The sequence below is a fragment of the Telopea speciosissima genome, chromosome 11 (genome assembly GCF_018873765.1).
Source record: "Telopea speciosissima isolate NSW1024214 ecotype Mountain lineage chromosome 11, Tspe_v1, whole genome shotgun sequence".
NCBI classification, from domain to species: Eukaryota; Viridiplantae; Streptophyta; class Magnoliopsida; order Proteales; family Proteaceae; genus Telopea; species Telopea speciosissima.
Window position 1 is genome coordinate 46936600 of NC_057926.1, and position 20982 is coordinate 46957581.

The 20982-nt window shown below is 40.7% G+C and overlaps 1 protein-coding gene across 1 annotated transcript; it reads right to left on the bottom strand.

Moving 5' to 3' along the window:
- Positions 1-8306: 8306 nt before the first annotated feature.
- On the bottom strand, positions 8307-11001 carry LOC122645231 (rust resistance kinase Lr10-like). Its single transcript, XM_043838561.1, has 3 exons — positions 10209-11001; positions 9563-9649; positions 8307-9430 (listed from the first exon to the last, which is right to left on the bottom strand). Exons 1-3 carry the CDS (start codon positions 10999-11001, stop codon positions 8307-8309), a joined length of 2004 nt encoding a protein of 667 aa, XP_043694496.1.
- Positions 11002-20982: the final 9981 nt, after the last annotated feature.

Sequence of the window (20982 nt, forward strand, 5' to 3'; positions counted from 1 at the left end):
GAAGCTGACTCGATGGGTTACGCATCCAAGCCATTAACACCTTTAAACCCCTTAAAAACATTTCCTTAGCATCATCTCCTCCATTTTCACAAGAATTCACCTAAAACCTGAAAAGCATAAGAAAGCACCGAGTAACTCTGTCCAATATGGTAAAATGTATGCTTTATGCCTTAAGATTTCACACATAAATGTGCTCATCAGGGGCCGAGGATTGCAGCCAGTTGGGCTTGCTGGGTCCCGGTTCAGCTATACGCCAATACGTATAGTCGGAGAAGGAAGGAAGTTGTTGGAGCAGGGAGCTGGACGCCTTGCCGGAGCAGCAGGTCCTCCCAAGCTTTTCGTCGGTTAGGTTGGGTTGTTTTTTAGGAACAAATATTTAGGGGTAAAATAGTCTTTTTCAATTAAGTTAGGCTAATACATAAGTGAGGGCAATTAGGTCTTTTCATTAATAAAAATAAAACAAAGGGTAAAATGGTCATTTTCATTTAGTTTAGGGCAACAAATAAGTGAGGGTAATTAAGTCTTTTCAGATTTAAGAAAATGGAACAAAGGGTAAAATGGTCAAAATTTTGGCATCTAACGGTGGTATTTAATGGATTGGACCTATCTGGCATTTGGGGTGTAAAGCAGGGGTGGTAGGTGGAATATTGAGCCGCTTAGGGGGTATGAGGAATATTGGGTGCATTATAGGGGGTGGTACGTATACTTTATCCTAAAAAAATTATACACTGTTTCAGGGATCTTTATCGCCCCCAGTACTGGGGGCGGTCAAGTGCCATCATGCGGCTGGGCACCACCCATACATGAGCAATGCCTCAGCCGCATGATGCGAACTTGACCCCCCAGTACAGGGAGGCTAATGGAGTTTTTTCAAAAAGATTTGAGTGACATTTTGTACCAAAGTCGTTCTACCTGCTTGAGAAAGTAACTTAGCTTTCCAAGATTAAATTCTTCTTCTGGTTCTCTCTTAAACAAAGTAGAAATTATGATATTTACCTTAGGTCAATATTGGACCACATAAGCCAATCAGCCTTGCCCATTGGGTACGTCTTTTTTCATTTTTATTTTTTTTTATAGCATTGAGATCAGTCAAGAGGATGCCCTATCTATCGTATAACAAGAATTTCCTAAATCAATCATCCAAGCAGTAGAATAACTTAATTGAAGAAAACCTTTCACCTTAGATATATGAATGAAATTATACTAATCAGGGATGAAAGTTTGGGCTACCATGCATACAGCTTAATCTAAATCTAACCCTGATAATTGCGGTTTTGCGGGTTTGCTACAGTTATCTTGGTTCTGTTTTATTTTTTATTTTAATTATATTTTGCAAAAAAGATTCACACACAAGAAGTGAGGGCCCCCACGCAAGTATTTTTCTTATATTTTATTTCATCTATCGAAAAAATAACGTTGCTTAGTTGTGTGCAGCCTGTGCCTAGACATTGTCCCCCCCCCCTAAAATGACCATCTCACCCCCTACAAAATGAAAGTCTCCCTAGTCGATGCCCCTACACATCCCCTTGTTGGCTCTTGCGCTAGTGCAAGGGCCACGTGACCAGACAGCATTCTTCTTACCTTTATCTATTTTGAAAATGTAGGGTCCACATGGATGATACCTTTTTTAAACTGCTGATCAATGGTAACTTTCCACACTGGCAGCATGGGAAACCCTCTCCCTTATATTTTAATAGACCCTGGGTTTATTATTTGAGTTATTATCTAATAGAGTATGAATTGACTGCATCATCATCATCGCTCAATGTTATGCAAATATTAAGTACTTGACTGATACACTAAAACCTCCAAAACTGATAGAACACGTTAACTCAAGCTCTTTAACCTATCCCATACTAAGCTGACCCAATCTGGCACCCATACACTAGATTGAACTCTATTAGACACAACAATAAATTCTTGCAAATTCTTGAAAATAATTGCATAATTCTGGCCAATTCCAAGCTGGTATGGCTCGGATTGGTCACCCAAACAGACTATTATATTTGTATCTACACCCCCACAAACCCAGTCTCGAAATAGGTAACTCTAAACCTCTAGAGTAGAAAAACTTATCCCATATTTGTTAATATGAATGACTTCTTTGGTTTGACTTTGTAGTGCATTCCAAAATCAAAGCAAAAAATTGAAGGACCAAAGATAGTGGCAGAAAGAGGAGAGGAAACCATGAGAAAAAAAATGATATTTTTTTATTGATGATGAATGATGCTTCCGCCCATGTGGGTTATGGCTGATGAAGACTTGTTTCCTCAAGATTTTTACTTTGACATGGTCTTTCATCTCATCTCAAGGAGAAATTATTAGGTAGGATCAAAGAGTTCGAAATGCTTAAGCACAGTTGGCTCAACAGTTATTCCTCCAAGTTTTGAATTCAATGACGGGGATTTTATAGTGTGAAACAAGAACTAAGAATGGAGGAGAAATGGGTAGAGATCGAGCATGGCTGCAAACCTGATGGGTTCTTGAATGCTGCAGCTTGTTAAGAAGTTTTTAGCTATTTAAATGATTGATGATTCAAATTGCAAATTGTGATTGTTATGTGTGTCTCGAATTTTTGTACCCGTTCAAAGATTGGCCCATTGTGATATTTGTGATGGTATTTTAAATGAGATTGTTGCGTCAAGAAATCGTCGAGCGGTCCTGCGAGTGCCGTCACCTCCAAGTGGACCAAGGGGTCAACAGAGAGAACCGGTGTGGTTCTGGCCTAGGGCTCTCCGATGCTAAAGTTAGATCTCCAGAGAGGACCATATCATGCCAATAGAGGGGTCGTTACACCACTTCTCCAAATTCAAATCTTTTGGTAGTTTTCATAGAAACTACCTATATTAAAACAAACACCAAAGAAACACGAAGCAAAATGAAAACAGAGTAAAGATGACACATATTTAACATGATTCATACATCAATGTGATATGCTACATCCACAGGCGAAGCTGAACATGATTCACTATGTAATGGAAGAAGATTATAATAAAGATCTCTCAAGAACACCCTAAAGAAAAAATAAGAGAAAAATAAATTAAAGAGAGATACATCTTGCTAACCTCAAAAAATATTCCAAGTTGGTAATCCTTCGCCATCAACAACTCCATAAAAAGGAGAAAGAAAATAAAAAAATGATTTATTTCCATTACACGATAATGGGAGAGGGTTGGGTCCTAAAAGGCAGCGTAGCTTCTATGCCAGCATAAGACCAGTAGGAGCATATGTGGAAGCATCAACAGAACGAGATTTCTGCCTTTCATGGGGATAGGTTAGTCAATTCACCCTCTATGTCTTGGCACATGGGCGAGGCTGCCTTTCAAAGTTCCTTTTCCTATAATCTAGAATCCATAATCTGAACCTTGGGTTTGAACTTATAGTTTTGATAATATAAAATAAAAAAATAAAATAAAATCGAATCTAAGACCTAGTACTGGTGGGGCGGCGGTGCACATCCGGCGGCACAGCAAAGTTCACATGGCACACATGGCCCCTGTTGTGCCGCCGGATGTGCACCACCGCTGCCGGGTACTGCATGCAGAGGATTTTAATTCCTAAGATTATCATTGGATACTACTTACCATATGAGCAGTTGAAACGGTGCACGTTAGAGTGACAGAAACAAACATAAGATCCGGACAAAGAAGGGTTGACTCCGCACCTTCCACCAGTGTTCTCACATCTAAGGCTAGGGGTGCAAGTTTGGCCCTGTCGGCCCGAACCCGCCCTGAGCCCGAATAGGGTCTGGGCTGAGATATTTGGCCCTGAGGGCGGGTCAGGGCTGAAAATTTCTGGCCCTGAATTAGGGTCGGGTCGGGTTAGGGTTGAGGCTTTGGGCTAAGCTTGGCCTGGCCCGGCCCGACCCTGATTTAAGTTATACTATAAAATATATGTTAATATAATATATACATTATAAATTTTAAATATCACCCACATTTTTTTATATAATATATTATATATGAAGACAATAAGTGATATAATACATTTTATTATAGTGTTATTTTATGTAAAATTTATAATGTTCTCCCCGACCCATTCCAGCCCATGCATTTCTTTCCCCCTCCCCATGATCAGGGCCAATCAGGGTCAGCCCGGCCCGACCCTGAGGGCGGGTCAGGGTTGGATTTTTCTAGCCCTGAGTCAGGGTCGGGTCGGGCCTGGGCCTAGCTAAGGAAACTTAGGGTTGGGCTAGGGTTCTATAAAGCCCGGCCCAACCCGACCCTGTTGCAGCCCTATCTAAGGCAGTCCTCTGTCTTGGTAAACCTAAGCTCAAACCCCTTCTGCAGATAACTCCTCAGATCCTTCGCCGCACTAACATTGAAACCCACCTTTGTGAATATGTCGAAACTTTCACAGTTAGGGTGCGTAACGAGCCCTGGCGCATAATAGCAAACATTGGTGGGATCCTGACCTGGACAACCTATACATGCAGCACTCCGGAGCCCCGGTAGATCTCCGACAGGGATGGTGGTGGTGCAGTTAAGGTGGGTTCCAACGGCGTAATCCAAAGGGAGATTGAAGGGACCAGAGGCATAATAGAAGTTAGGCTTGGAAATTGGGCCGCAGCTGAAAAGATTATTGTAGGCAATGATAAAGGAGAAGGAAATTTTGTCGGCGGTGAAGTTGGTAGTGAAGATTCTTAAGGTGTTGTTGTTTTCAGTGCTGGTGATGAACAAGGTTTCATTGTTGGTACAAGTGGGTATGAAGTAGGAAGGGTGACAAGGTGATGGAAGGGAGAAGAGATAGGTAAGTGTGATATTGTTGCATGCTGAGGGTGCACAGATATTGTAATAGAAAGATGGTTCTGTGCTCCTTAGTTGTTGTGCTCTACTTGGCACCAGAAATGGATTAAGCAAGAGCAGGATGAGGATCTGTAAGACATGGGTTTTTTGGGTCTTTTGCAGATAAACCATTGCAATTGAGAGAGAGAGAGTTAGAGTTTGTATCGAGTATAGAAGGAAGGAAGGGATAGGTAGTAAATTGTTTTATAGCTAGATGATGATAAGCCATCTAAATCATTGAAATTGTTAGGTACTTGATCGATACATCAAAAGCTCTGAAGCTGATGGAACGCGTTAAATTAAGCCATTTAACCTATCACATACTAGGCTGGCTTAATCTAACGCCCATACACTAGAGTGAGTCCCATTAGACACATAATAGAAATCAATTAAGTTGGTATTGAAGTTTGGTATGGTACATAACTCCTGACAAGAACTTCTTTATCTTCTTTCTCTTCTTTCCTCCCACAGGTAGAAAGGAAGCGAAAATTGATAGGTATGAAATGATAATAAAGACCTGGAAGACTTGGAAGTATCCAAGTAAGTTTGGGATGGTACATAATTAAGTCTGGACAATTCAGAGCTTTTTTCCTCCCAAAGGTAGAAAATAAGAGAAAGTTGATAAGATCGAATGAAATGCTAATGAAGTATCCAAGTCTTGGATGTTACCTCACAGTAGTAGCAGTAGTGGAGAAATCTTAATCAAACCCATTAATTAGTGGAGAAATCTTAATCAAAGCCATTAGACATATGCTGTAATGGATGGATGACACGTTAGTTGTGTAACTGAGCTCCATTGGAAATCCATCCAATGTGATGGGAATGCCCATTGGCCGGCAAAGACCTTCCAGCCCATTCATGGATAGGCTGAAAATAGTCATGTTGGTATACGATAGCTGTCTCTTGGTTAGTTAAAGCATTTGTTGCTGCTAGAGGGCCATTTTGTTTCAGGTTTTAGCTTAAGAAGCTAAAGCCAGTGGATAGACAATATAGTATGCAAGTGATACAGCAAGTTGAGCTTAAACCATACTATAAACTAAGAATACAAAATTTTCTTGCCTTTTATGTTTAATCACATCTGAACCAATGAGAGGGATTAAACTTGGGCTGGCTTGGCTAGCCCATGGCCAGATCAATGCAGCCCTAAATTTAACCTGAATAACCTGGCCCTACAAAGGCCTAAAGAATTTGGCCTGATGGTCCTGCCCTGCCCATGTCCGAACTCTATTTTTAGTATATATATTAACAACTGAATTGCTCAGTATTTCATAAAAAATAAAAAATAAAAAAGAGAATTTCACGGACACCCCCTATAAGTTTATCGCATATCACAGACATCCCAAAAACTATCAAAATATCAACCTTCCTCTAACGTTAAACACAGTTAGCACCCAAAGTTGAAATGCCCATTTTAACCTCATTAGTTATTTATATAATAACCTCTCATTCCATCTTCTTCCCTATTCTTTCCAACGATGATTAAGCTTAGGGTTTCCAGGGAAACAACCACCAGCTCAATGAGGAAATCACAGGTCACAAGGGGTGGTTGTCCCCGAAAAAGATAATCAGCTTAAGCCAAAGTTGTTTGATACACGGAAGGAATAGAGTGCATACAAGTCTTTAACTCTTCGGGTTTGCTGAATCTAATCTATCTAAAGGAAAAGGAAGATAATTAGAATTCGGGGCTTCAGAAGCAAATTGGTCTTATTGATTGTAGGGTAGAAACGATATAGAGATTATTTAGAGAAAAATTGGATGAGTTTGAGGCTGGATTCGAAGGGCATTCGGTTGTAAATTAAGTCCTTCATTCCTGTAGATTTTGGGTCCTTATACTCTCAGAATTCACAGGAGATCCAATTCAAAATAAGAGATGGTTGCGTTGTGGATCAGTAGTAGTTCTCGCAGGTTACGATCTTCTCTCTTGTTTAAGGTCATAGCTACATTGTTGAAATGGTTGTTCTTTGTAAATGATGTACACAAAAATCTAGTTGTGCTGGCCATAGGAGAGCAAATTTTGTAGTTAGGACTAACCCTGGCCTCGTTTCCAGAATTCGTTTGTTGATAGTATAATCTAAAACTAGAGATTCATACACACATATTTGCATTGCAAAAATTTTACCTTCCAAAGGGAATATGTTATTGCTGCAAGAAACTTTTTGATGGTAAGAACACAGAATTCCTAAATCTTTAAGGTTGCAAGATCAAATTGAAGTGCAAAGAAATCTATACTCTTTTGAATTCAGGTAGATTCTGTTTTTTTACCAAATAATATTGGTAGGAACAATGAAATTAATGTCATTTTGATTGGTGTAACGAGAGTAGATTTGGGCCTGGGCCTAATTTCTTGTTACCTTTTCTATATAAATAGAGCGAGAGTTGGTAACCCAATTAAATTAATTCACACCAACATTTTTGCACCCCAAAACCAGTATTTCTCTTTCTGTATTATCAGTCAGATCTGTTGAGCAATGTTATAACAATCACCAAAGAAACATGAACAAAAACAAAACAGAGCAAAGATGATACACAGATTTAACATTGTTTATACACCAATGCGATGTGCAAATCCATGGGAGGAGCTGAAGATGTTCCACTATGTAATCAAAGAAGATACAATGGAGATCTCTCAAAAACATCCAAAAACGGTAGCAAGAACTCTCACCCAAAAATCCTAACTCGAAAATCCCCAAATCTCATGCCTTTTAACTTACTTACAAAACAAGACGTTAAAACATATAAATAGTCCTCTAAATGGGTTGATCCAACGGGTCGGGTCGCACCATACTGTGGGGGCTTGCCCCCACACCCCCCAGCACCCCTAAACGAAGGAAGAGTCTTGAGGCATGGTTTTGGCCGAAGCGCTCTGCTAACATCATAGACCTCAAAAAAAAAAAAAAAAAACTCATTCGAGTCGCCACCAAAAATGTCGGAGTGGGTCAATCTTCGAAACGGGTGCAAGAATTCAAGACACTCATAACAAGCACAACTCTTGGTGTCCCTAAGTGTCCAGTTAGTGAGTGCAACATTACTAGGATAGTCTCGGGGGGTTGTTTTATCCTGGAGGTGATAGGCAAGGAACCCGGACTGAACCAATAGGGAATGTCTACAGCATTAAGGAGAGTGAGTGACCATTTCGCACGACTCAACCCCATCTGTTGTTGTTGTGTTGCAGATACCAACTCAGGAAGTTGATGCACTCTCCTTCTTTGTGTTGATTTCAATATAGCCATACATATAATTAATAAGTTGTTTCAATCTCATTAATTTGGTGATTTGGTTTTTCAACATTCTCTCATGGGTTTAAGTATCATTGATATCTTTAAAACATTGCTTACATGTGAAAAATCATGATCAAGAGAGGACTTCTTAACTTTGTAATATTCATGAAGCTAAGCTATCACATTACAAGAACATTTATTTGTCTTTGTACTACTACTATACCAACACTGAAATAAAGATCAGAAAGGTCAAGGCTGTGATCTTTCATCAACACTAAAACAAACCGAAGGGCAATAGTTGAAATTAATTTTCATCATCTGTGTCCATCTCGGTGGGAAATGGGTCTAGGGGGATTCCAATCTCAATACTTCCTTCCAACATTTGAATCACTCTATCCATGTATGGTCTGTTGGAAGGTAGGTGCTGAATGCACCACAAACCTACCAAACAAATCCTTTCCAGAAGGACTTCCTCCTTCTCATCTCTTCCTTTCTTATCAATCACAATTGAAGCATTGCTTTCCTCTCTTTTCTCAGGTAAAAGAGATTCACCATTCTTGACCTTGTTAAATGCCCATTTAGGAAAATAAACTTGGCTTGAATCATGATATGCCTCCAAATCATATTTCAACATTCTCCCACCAACCATCTCCAGAAGCAGCATCCCATAACTATACACATCAGATTTCTCGGTCACGGGACCATAACTCGTCAGCCACATCTCCGGGGCCATGAACCCCGGAGTGCCTCGAGCCTTCGACATCAAAACATGGCTATTATCCTTATCAATCATCCTAGCAAGCCCGAAATCGGCAACTTTCGCTGTGAAGTTTGAATCCAATAACACATTGTGAGGTTTAATGTCACAATGCAAAATCCTACTCCTACAACCTTGGTGTAAGTACAATATCGCCCTACCTGTCTCTAAGGCTATATCATGAAATTGTTTATGGCTTAAGGTTTGAAAACTTCCATCATTGCTCTCTCCTTCTCTGTTTCTGCTTGTGTAGATATACTTATCCAAGGATCCATTCTCCATGAACTCATAAACTAGTGCACGTTTATCCCCTTGAGCACAATAACCCAATAAACTTAATAAGTTATTGTGATGGACATTTCCAACTGTTGCCACTTCATTCATGAATTGTTTCTGGCTTTGTTTTGATTTTAGAAGCTTTATAGCTACTGGTACTTTGAACCCTTTTCGATGAATGATCCCTTTATAAAGGCTTCCATATCCTCCTTCCCCAAGTTTTGATGAAAATTTGTTAGTGAACTTCTTAATTTGAAAGTAGGAATACCTCGTAGGGGATAAATTGGAGATTGCTTCTTTCTTCTTCTGGTTTATCTTTCTATGTCTACAGCGGAAGAAAAGAGCCACCACTGTTGCCAGGAGTGCTAGGAACACCACCACAGAAGCAGAAACCGCTGCATTGATGAATAGATTAATGGCATATTAATTTTCTTCATCAATATCCTGGTTGTATAGATGGTACGTTTCCAATGCACTATTCTTAAAGACCAGGGTTCAAATATTGGCAAGAACAATGAATTACTCACATGCAATGAGTACTTTGGAAGGTGATGATTTTCTTCCTTGGTCTACTCCTGCACCTCCACCCCATTTTGTGATGTCCTCTATCATACCTAAGTAAAACCAATTAAGAAAGAAGAAATTCTTGTTAGTTCTTGATAATTAGATATAAAAATGACATATATCAACCACTCATGATAATTCTATTCTTGTTCTAGGGAAAAAAAAATATCAATTCTTGTTAGTTCTCAAGGTTGGAGGTTCCACCTCCCATGTTGTTCACTTTCCTATCTCAACACATTACAAGGGTTGAAGGATCGGGAATCCTATAAAATAAGGACAATAATTCATGCTTCTTATTAAACACATTAAAAGGAGAAAGAAAATTAAAAAATGATTTATTTTCATTACACAATAATGGAGAGGGTTGGGTCCTAAAAGACAGTAAGACCAGTAGGAACATGCGTGAAAACATCAACAGAACGAGATTTCTGCCTTTCATGGGGATAGGTTAGTCAATTCACCCTCTATGTCTCCGCACATGGGCCAGGCTGCCTTTCAAAGTTCCTTTTCCTATAATCTAGAATCCATAATCTGAACCTTGGGTTTGAACTTATAGTTTTGATTAAAAAAAAAAAATCGAATCTGAGATTATCATTGGATGCTACTTACCATCTGAGCAGTTGAAACGGTGGACGTTAGAGTGACAGAAACAAACATAAGATCCGGACAAAGAAGGGTTGACTCCGCACCTTCCACCAGTGTTCTCACATCTAAGGCAATCCTTCGTCTTGGTAAACCTAAGCTCAAACCCCTTCTGCAGATACCCTCTCAGATCCTTCGCCGCACTAATATTGAAACCCACCTTTGTGAATATGTAGAACCTTTCGCAGTTAGGGTGCGTAACGAGTCCTGGCGCATAATAGCAAACATTGGTGGGATCCTGACCTGGACAACCTATACATGCAGCAGTCTGGAGCCCCGGTAGATCTCCGGCAGGGATAGTGGTGGTGCAGTTAAGGTGGGTTCCAACGGCGTAATCCAAGGAGAGAGTGAGGGGAGAAGCGGAATAATAGAAGTTGGGACTAGAAATTGGGCCGCAGCTGAAAAGATTGTTGTAGGCAGTAAAGAAGGAGAAGGAAATTCTGTCGGCGGTGAACTTGGTGGTGAAGATTCTTAAGGTATTGTTGTTTTCAGGGCTGGTGAGGAAGAAGGTTTCATTGTTGGTACAGGTGGGTATGAAGTAGGAAGGGTGACAAGGTGATGGAAGCAAGAAGGGATAGGTAAGTGTGATGTTGTTGCATGCTGAGGGTGCACAGAGATTGTAATAGAAAGATGGTTTTGTGCTCCTTAGACTCACCCCTGTGGGTTGTTGTTGTTGTGCTCTACTTGGCACTAGAAATGGATTAAGCAGGATTAGGATCTGTAAGACATGAGTTTTCTGGGTCTTTTGCAGATAAACCATTGCAATTGAGAGAGAGAAAGAGAGAGAGAGAGAGAGAGAGAGAGAGAGAGAGAGAGTTTGAGTTTGTATCGGATATAGAAGGAAAGAAGGGATAGGTAGAAAATTGTTTTAAAGCTTAGATGATGAAGAGCGACCCAAATCATTGAAATCAAGTTGGTATTGAGGTTTGGGATGGTACATAAGTCCTAACAAGAACTTCTTTCTCTTCTTTCCTCTCACAGGAAGACAAAAAAAAAAAAAAAAAAAAGATAAAGAAGAGAAAATTGATAGGCATGAAATGCTAATATAGCCGTTGGAAGACTTGGATGTGTCCAAGTAAGTTTGGGCTGGTACATAAATCAGAACTTCTTTATCTTCTTGCTCTTCTTTCCTCCCACTTGTAGCAAAGAAGAGAATGACGATAAAGAAGAGAAAATTGATAGGCATTAAATGCTAATATAGCCTGGAAGACTTGTCCAAGTAAGTTTGGGATGGTACGTAAATCCTGACAAGAACTTCTTTATCTTCTTTCCTCCCACTTGTACAAAAGAAGAGAAATTGATAGGCATTAAATGCTAATATAGCCCTAGAAGACTTGTCCAAATAAGTTTGGGATGGTACGTAAATACTGACAATAACTTCTTTGTCTTCTTTCTCTTCTTTCTCTTCTTTCTCTTCTTTCCTCCCACCGGTAGAAAAGAAGAGAAAGAAGATAACGAAGAGAAAATTGATAGGCATGAAATGCTAATATGGCCCTGGAAGACTTGGAAGTATCCAAGTAAGTTTGGGATGGTACATAATTAAGTCTTGACAAGAACTTCCAACACTACCTACCTAAGGGTGTGCATAATTGTTACCATCATTAAAGGGGATGACTTTGAGCTTTTTCCTCCCAAAGGTAGAAAAGAAGAGAGAGTTGATAAGAATGAAATGCTAATCTAGTCCTGGAAGACTTGGAAGTATCCAAGTCTTGGATGGTACCCGACAATAGTAGCAGCAGTGGAGAAATCTTAATCAAACCCATTAGACATATGCTATAATGGATGGATGATACGTTAGCTGTGTAACTGAGCTCCATTGGAAATCCATCCAATGTGATGGGAATGCCCATTGGCCGGCAAAGACCTTCTAGCCCATTCATGGATAGGCTGAAAATAGTCATGTTGGTATGATAGCTGTCTCTTGGTTAGTTAAAGCATTTGTTGCTGCTAGAGGGCCATTTTGTTTAAGGTTTTAGCTCAAGAAGCTAAAGCTAGTGGATAGAGTATATAGTATGCAAGTGATACAGCAAGTTGAGCTTAAGCCATACTATAAATTAAGAATTTACAAAATTTCCTTGCCTTTTATGTTTAATCACATCTGAACTAATGCTCTACCAAAAAAAAAAAGGGCTCATGTTCTCTATGCTGCAGCGCAAGCTGCACCCAGACACATTGGCCTGCCACTCAGGGGGACAGGGTGGTCATTGCGCCCACCCTCATGTGTCTGGGCGCAGCCTGCGCCCCCGGCATAGAGAATATTCTCCCCAAAAAAACAAAATCTGAACCAATGAGAGGGATTAAACTTGGGCTGGCTTGGCTAGCCCATGGCCAAATCAATGCAGCCCTAGATTTAACCTGAATAACCTGGCCCTACAAAGGCCTAAAGAATTTTGGGCCAGGCCAAGCCTTAGCCTGATGGTCCTGCCCTGCCCAAGTCCGAACTCTATTTTCAGTATATATGTTAACAACCGAATAGCTCGGTATTTCATCAAAAAAAAAAAGAGGAAAAATTTCACTAACACCCCAAAAACTATCAAAATATCAACCTTCCCCCTGACGTTAAGCATTGTTAACAGTGCAATTAAATTGTGAGAATAGCTTGAATATTTCATTGATATGAGGTTATATTTATACAATGAAAAGGATTAGCAAATCAATTGAATATACAAGGAAAGAGTATAACATAATGAAATACAAGAAAAGAATAAAGAATCAAAGAATGAAATCAGGAGGCAATCCATCTAGGCAATCAATCTGTATAGCTGTATTATCACATGTGAGAAATGTGATTTGCATGTGATTTGCAAGATCTCCAATACTCCCCCTCAAGTTGGGCTGTGAATGTTGAGAGCACCCAACTTGGCCTTCAAACTAGTAAATAATGTAGCACCTAGGGCTTTAGTGAATATATCGACAATTTGATTAGAACTAGCCACATATGTCGGACGAAGAAGGCCATTGGTGATGTGATCACGAACAATGTGGCAGTCAATCTCAATGTGTTTGGTGCGCTCACGAAACACAGGATTGGCTGCAATGTGAAGTGCGGCCTAGTTATCACAGTATAGAAGAATGGGTTGGGTCCTTGTGATTCCCAAGTCCTGGAGGAGTGTAGTCAACCAAATAAGCTCGCAAGTAGTGACAGCCATGGAACGATACTCGGCTTCGACCGAGGAGCGGGATACATTATGTTGTTTCTTGGATTTCCAAGAGATCGGACTGGAACCAAGAAAAATGCAATAGCCACTAGTGGAGCATCTGGTAACAGGATAGCTGGCCCAGTCTGAATCACAATAAGCGCGTAAGGTGAGAGCGCTTGAAGAGGAGAGCAAGATGCCCTATCCGACGGTGCTGTGTAAATACCGAAGAAGGCGCGTTGCTGTATCCATGTGGGGCTGTCGTGGCTGGTGCATGAATTGGCTGAGGAGGGTAACAGTATGTACAATATTGGGCCAAGTAATGGTGAGATAAATGAGCCTACCAATCAGGCGTCGATAGGGACCGGCGTCATCCAGTAACCCACCCTCGGAGGGGGATAATTTAAGGTGTTGTTCCATAGGAAAAACTGTACTGTGTGCCTCCAAAAAATTCATATCTGAAAGGATGTCCAAACCTGGCTCTGATACCATGTTAAGAGTGCAATTAAATTGTGAGAATAGCTTGAATATTTCATTGATATAAGGTTATCTTTATACAATGAAAAGGAATAGCAAATCAATTGAATATACAAGGAAAGAGTATAAAATAATGAAATAAAAGGAAAGAATAAAGAATCAAAGAATGAAATCAGGAGGCAATCCATCTAGGCAATCAATCTGTATAACTGTATTATCACATGTGAGAAATGTGATTTGCATGTGATTTGCAAGATCTCCAATAAGCACAGCACCCAAAATTGAAACGTTCATTTTAACCCCATTGGTTATTTAAATAATAACCTCTCATTCCATCTTCTTCCCTCTTCTTCCCTATTCTTTCCAAGGATCGGCTTAGGGTTTCCAGGGAAAGAACCGCCAGCTCAATGAAAAAATCGCAGGTCATCCCAAGGGGTGGTCGTCCCTGGAGAAGATGATCAGTTTAAGTTAAAGTTGTTTGATACATAGAAGAAATAGAGAGCAGGGGAAGGAGAACCCTGAGACGAAATGCATATCGGAACCTAAATAGGAAAATCTAATTCAACCTTGGAACAATGGAGAATAAGCGTATTCTTGAGAGCTACCATCCCTGGTTACTCTCGCTTCTTGGCGTCGAGTGTCCATAAACGAGCTACCATCCCTTGTTATATACTTGTTTAACTTCCGAGAGACACTGCTGTTACCTAGCATAACATTCGTTCTAAAACACTACCCTCCTTTGGCGAATTCAATATTGAAGGAAGGGGAAAGAGAATCAGTCTCTGTCAACTTTTAACATGGTCATTCAGAATGCGTGAGAATGATCAATAGGGGCATTAAGAATCATCCATGCCATCTGATCAAGCTTTTACAGAAAAGATCTAATGCTTACAGTACAGTTGGTTTGTTCAAGGGAGTTCTTGACTTTGACAGGTACCTTGTTCCTCCTATTAGAACTTCAGATTGTGAATGTTGGAAGTTGTAAAACGGAATTCATTGGATTGAATTGATATCTCCCAACGTGAGAGTATAAATATGAGTACATCAAGCAAATATTCACTATGTATTTACATGGAATGTTATCACATAAAATATAGAAAGTTGACAGAGATCCATTGAGCTGCCTTCCAAGAGATGATTCAATATCACATGTGACAGATACGATTTGGCTTGCCATGTTTAGTGTGATTGCATATCTCAAGATTTTAGGCACAAGCAATCTTGAGAGAGAAAGACTCATGTACCCTTGATACACCCCCTCAAGGTGGAGAATCCGGTACCCGGATCTTCAGCTTGTCTCGAATGAATTGAAACCGTGCAGTACCGAACGGTTTAGTAAATATGTCTGCGAGCTGGTCCTTTGTTGAAATAAATTGCACCTGGAGTTGACGTTTGGCTACACAGTCCCGCACGAAGTGAAAATCAATCTCCACATGCTTCGTGCGAGAGTGGAAGACTAGGTTACCCGAGAGATAAGTGGCACCTATGTTGTCGCACCATAATATAGGTGGACCGGATAGAGGAAAACCAAGCTTACAAGAAAGAGATTCCACCCAAATCAACTCCGCAGAAGCATCTGCAAGAGATTTATACTCGGCCTCAGTGGACGAGCGGGCCACAGTGCGCTGCTTGCGTGATGTCCAAGAAATTAAATTAGGCCCAAGAAAAATAGCATATCCGCCCGTGGACTTATGATCAACACTGTCCCCAGCCCAATCTGCATCTGAAAATGCCTGTAGCAATCTAGCTGCGGATCGATCAAACAGTAGGCCGTGGGATTTTGTGCTTTTCAAATATTTTAAAATGCGTTTCACAAGCTGCCAGTGCCCAATCGTTGAAGAATGCATGAACTGACACGCCCGATTGACAGCAAAAGAGACATCAGGCCGTGTCAGAGTGACATATTGTAAAGCCCCCACAATCGATCTATAATCCGTAGGATTGGGCATTGCATCACCCCCTGAATCAGAATACTTTGTAGTGGCCATTGGAATCGACACAAGTTTACATTCACTCATTTCAGCCCTATGCAACAGATCTGAAATGTATCGTGATTGACATAATAGTAAACCATTTGAATGGGGCAGCACTTCAATGCCCAAGAAAAAATGCAAAGGGCCTAGATCCTTGATAAAAAATTCTTGAGAAAGCCTTTGGAGAAGGGTGGTTACCTCTATAGTGTCATTGCTGGTAACGAAAATATCATCCACATAGATAAGAATGTAACAAATGTGACATCCACTGCGGCAAATAAAAAGAGAGGTGTCCGTTTTGGATCCCATAAATCCAAGTTGCAGCAGAAATTCAGACAACCTTTGGAACCACGCCCTTGGCGCCTACTTGAGTCCATATAGCGACTGCTCAAGTTTACAAACATAGTTGGGACGGTTGGAGTCCACAAAGCCTGGAGGTTGTGACATATAGACCTCCTCTTCAAGCCGACCATGGAGGAAGGCATTGTGGACATCCAACTGCCTAATGGGCCAGCCCTGAGACACTGCGAATAGTAGTGGGCTTAACAACAGGGCTGAATGTCTCTCCATAGCCAAGACCCTATTGTTGATGAAACCCCTTAGCAACCAGATGAGTTTTGTAGCGCTCAAGGCTTCCATCTGCTTTCCTTTTTATTCTGAACACCCACTTGCACCCTATTAAGTTTTGATTAGGCGCAGGGGGAACCAATCTCCATGTTCCATTCCTGATTAGGGCATTAAATTCTTCAGACATTGTAGCATGCCACTCCGCAACTTTAGAGGCTTGTGTAAAAGAAGTAGGCTCAATAGAAACATTAGATGCATTAGTAACTGTCAAAGCACTAGATCGAGATGTAATCGGCTGGGTGGTAGCATAGATGTCCTATAAAGGATGGTATCTAGCAGGTGGTGAAGATGGTGAGGGAGAGGGGGATAGGTTCAGCTAGGGTAAGGGAGAGGGGGTGGCGTGAGGTGGCTGTGGAGTAGGGGATGGGGATGGTGGGGGCTGCGGTGAGAGTGGTGGTGTTGGATGTGGTGAGGGTGATGGTGAGGGCGTGCCATTAGTCGCATTTGGAATCACTTGAACAGGGGCAATACCCCACGGTGAAGAGGAGGATGAAGCCGTGGGTGGTGGTGCACCAAGAACAGACCTAGAGAAAGGAAAAACACTTTCATCAAAACGAACATGACGAGCTATAAAGAATCAACCTGTCGCTGGATCAAAGCAACGATACGCATGATGAGATGGACTGTATCCAAGAAAGACACAAGGAGATGAACGAAAATCCATTTTATGACGATTGTAAGGACGGAGATATGGGAAGCACAGACACCCAAACACCCGTAAGAAATTATAATCCGGAATTTTATGAAAAACGAGTTGAAAAGGAGACACACCATTGGAAACCGGGGAAGGCATGCGATTAATTAAAAAAACTGTTGTTTCAAATGCATAGTGCCAATAAATACGAGGAACACTGCTTTGGGTAAGGAGTGTGAGCCCGGTCTCAACTATGTGACGATGCCTACGCTCCACACTCCCTTGTTGTTCATGGGTGTGAGGAGCAGACAGGAGATGGGAAATACCCAACTGGAGAAAGAAGGATGGAAGAGTGCGAAACTCCCCACCCCAATCAGTTTGGATCGATTTTATTTTTCTATCAAACAACCTTTCAACAAGTGCTTTAAATTTCAAAAAAGTGGAGAAGACATCAAATTTGTGCAAGAGAGGATAAAACCAAACATACTTTGTATTATCATCCACAAAAATAATGTAATAACGATGACCATTACAAGAAGCAGTAGGGGATGGTCCCTAAACATCACTAAATATAAGATCAAGAGGGAATAAACTACGACTGCCAGTCAAAGGGAGAGACAGACGACTGGCTTTACCCATCTGACAAGCACTACAAACAATATTAGAACGAGAAGAAGAACAATGTAAATTATTGAAACTGATCATAGAGCGAAGCAAACGGTCATGAGGATGTCCAAGACGTCGATGCCAAAGATCAATGGAGCTAGAGACAGTAGTGTGCGCAGACGGAGTAGAAGAAGGCAAACCCAACTCATATAGACCCCCTTTATTTGGACCGGACAACAATATTGACTTGGTGACCTGGTCCTTCACAAGAAAATGAGACTGGTGAAATTCGAAATAAACATTATTGTCTCTGGCAAATTGATGAACAGAAAGCAAACGTTTGGAAATACTAGGAACATGTAAGATATTATTTAAAAATAAATGACGATTGGAAGAAGTAGAAATAAAAGAATGTCCAAGATGCTTAATTGGCAAACCCTTACCATTGCCGACATGTAGTTGGTCAGACCCATTGCAATCTTCATATTGGGAAAGTGAATGAAGGTCTGGTGTAACATGGTGAGTGGCACCCGAATCTGGATACGAAGGTAATGAATGAGATGGCGATGGTGTACGTGGGTAGCGATGGTGGATTGGGATGATATGTGGGATATGTATAATGGGCTATAGGATAGGGGCCATTCGGTGGATAGGGTTGTGAAGGGTTAGGTGGCCGGGTATCCTTGGGGCCGATAAAAACACGGATTTGTGCTGTGATTGGTACGATGGCAAATTGTGCACCAGAAACGGCCATAATTCTATCCTCCGCGACCTCTACCACCACGGCCTCGGCCAAAACGACCACCTCGACCACCGCGGGTAGGAGAGGCAGCACTAGAATCACCAGGGGATGGAGCACGTTGAGCAGTATTTGCAGATGAAGACGATGGAGCAGCAGTAGGTGTCTCTATGATTGTAAGTTTGCTAAAAAATGACCCATTCAAAAACTCATGGCTAAGAAGCATCGCATGGAGATCATCATATTCAATTGGATCCGTGCGAGTTAGAAGAGAGGACACCATGGGTCGAAACTCCTGTTTGAGTCCACAAAAAATATGCAAATTAAATTGTGTAGGCCGAAGAGGCTGCCCAGAAGCAGCGAGTTCAGCCAAAATTGCCTTCGCACGTTGAAGAAATTGGGAAATTGTCTCATCGGGCTTTTGCTCCAAATCTTGAAGTGCCATGGACAGAGACATAATGTGACTTTCGGATGGTGCAAAGAAAGCAGTGCACAACGTGGTCCAGATCTCATGACTGGTGCGCTTGCCCAGTACAAGAGAGAAGACCTCTTCAGAGAGAGAGGCAAGCAACAAACTACGAATCATTGAATCTTGTCGACGCCATTGAGCAGCAGCTACAGGTTCAGTTGGGCAAGTCGTGGTGCCATCAACATGGCCAAAAAGTCCAAGACCATCGAGAAAGGGCCCAACTTGGGTTTGCCAATACAAGAAATTCTTCGATGTCAATTTGAGAGATATGTAATGGTGTGCATTGGGAAAGGACTGTAAACTGGGCAACTCAGTGGTGGAAGTGAGAACACCAGTAACCGTGGAGGATGGGGACCCTTCGATCATGGTGAAGTAGAAGAACAACAACAAGAAAGATAAAAAAAAAAAAAAAAAAGTTAAAGTCTTGTTGGAGATATGGCTCTGATTACCATGTTGGAAGTTGTAAAACGGAATTCATTGCATTGAATTGATATCTCTCAAGGTGAGAGTATAAATATGAGTACATCAAGCAAATATTAACTATGTATTTACATGGAATGTAATCACATAAAATATAGAAAGTTGACAGAGATCCACTGAGCTGCCTTCCAAGAGATTATTCCATATCACATGTGACAGATACGATTTGGCTTGCCATGTTTAGTGTGATTGCATATCTCAAGATTTTAGGCACAAGCAATCTTGAGAGAGAAAGACTCATATACCCTTGATAGTGAAATACCTGCAGCTCCCAATTGTTGGACAATGCCTATTGTGATCCTCACAAGCATTGCCAACTCACTTGGTCATTCGAACAAGGAGATAATGAAATCATTGATAGATACAGTAAGGGAAGGCATGAGGTTCACCAAATTCATAGAGGACAATTTGGATGACAAAAGTTTGATCAGTGTAAGGGATGAAGCAGAATTTTTATGGGCAGGCATGAATTACTGTACTTTCTTCATCGATATTAGTCTTCATAAAGATTTATCTTCAAGTAGGGGCTTCTCTATGAGTAGTTCCCCTGAAGGGATACTGAAGAAACTCGCAAATGCTGGAAAGAGGGGTGTTTTGAGATCCAAAGAAAAGCTCATGGGAGTCCCTCATGTTCTATGGCCTATAGAAGTAATTATTGGTTACAATCTGTATAGAGTCTGTGAAAGCATTCTTCTTGACAAAGAAAAGTATCAAACAATTGACAAACTGTTTGATTGGATAGAGCATACAATTGCAGATCTGCTAGGTGCTTGTCTTTCCAATCTTCCACATGCCCTATATGCAGAATGTGCTTTAACTAATATAGTTGAGGCAGAGGAAAGAGTTAAAAAGGCAGCATATGTTCTTGGTCAATTCCAAGAAATTCTACAAATTCTTCGATCCATGAATTTTCCCGAACTTGATCATGATGAATATGCCTACTTGGAGAATTGGCACTCGGTGAAACAATTTAAAGATCCTCAATTTCTTGATTGTGCTTCTCCATGCAACCACTTGTCCAGTCCTACATCAGGCCCTGATCTTGTTTAAGGTCATAGCTACATTGTTGAAATGGTTGTTCTTTGTAATTGATGTACACAAAAATCTAGTTGTGCTGGCCATTGAAGAGCAATTTTTGTAGTTAGGACTAACCCTGGCCTTGTTTCCAGAATTCTTTTGTTGATAGTATACTCTAAAACTAGAGATTCATACACATATTTGCATTGTAAAAATTTTACCTTCCTAAGTGAATATGTTATTGCTGCAAGAAACTTTTTGATGGTAAGAACACAGAATTCCTAAATCTTTAAGGTTGCAAGATCAAATTGAAGTGCAAAGAAATCTATACTCTTTTGAATTCAGGTAGATTCTGTTTTTTTACCAAATAATATTGGTAGGAACAATGAAATTAATGTCATTTTGAATGGTGTAACGAGAGTAGATTTGGGCCTGGGCCTAATTTCTTGTTACCTTTTCTATATAAATAGAGCGAGAGTTGGTAACCCAATTAAATTACACCAACATTTTTGCACCCCAAAACCAGTATTTCTCTTTCTGTATTATCAGTCAGATCTGTTGAGCAATGTTATAACAATCACC

Excerpts from the sequence above, each read along its gene's own strand:
- LOC122645231 (XM_043838561.1), bottom strand. The coding sequence starts at position 11,001 with ATGGTTTATCTGCAAAAGACCCAGAAAACTCATGTCTTACAGATCCTA. Across the intron at positions 9,650-10,208 it reads CCGTTTCAACTGCTCAGATG|GTATGATAGAGGACATCACA; the intron begins GTAAGTAGCATC and ends GGTTTTACTTAG. Across the intron at positions 9,431-9,562 it reads TTCCAAAGTACTCATTGCAT|CGGTTTCTGCTTCTGTGGTG; the intron begins GTGAGTAATTCA and ends TCATCAATGCAG.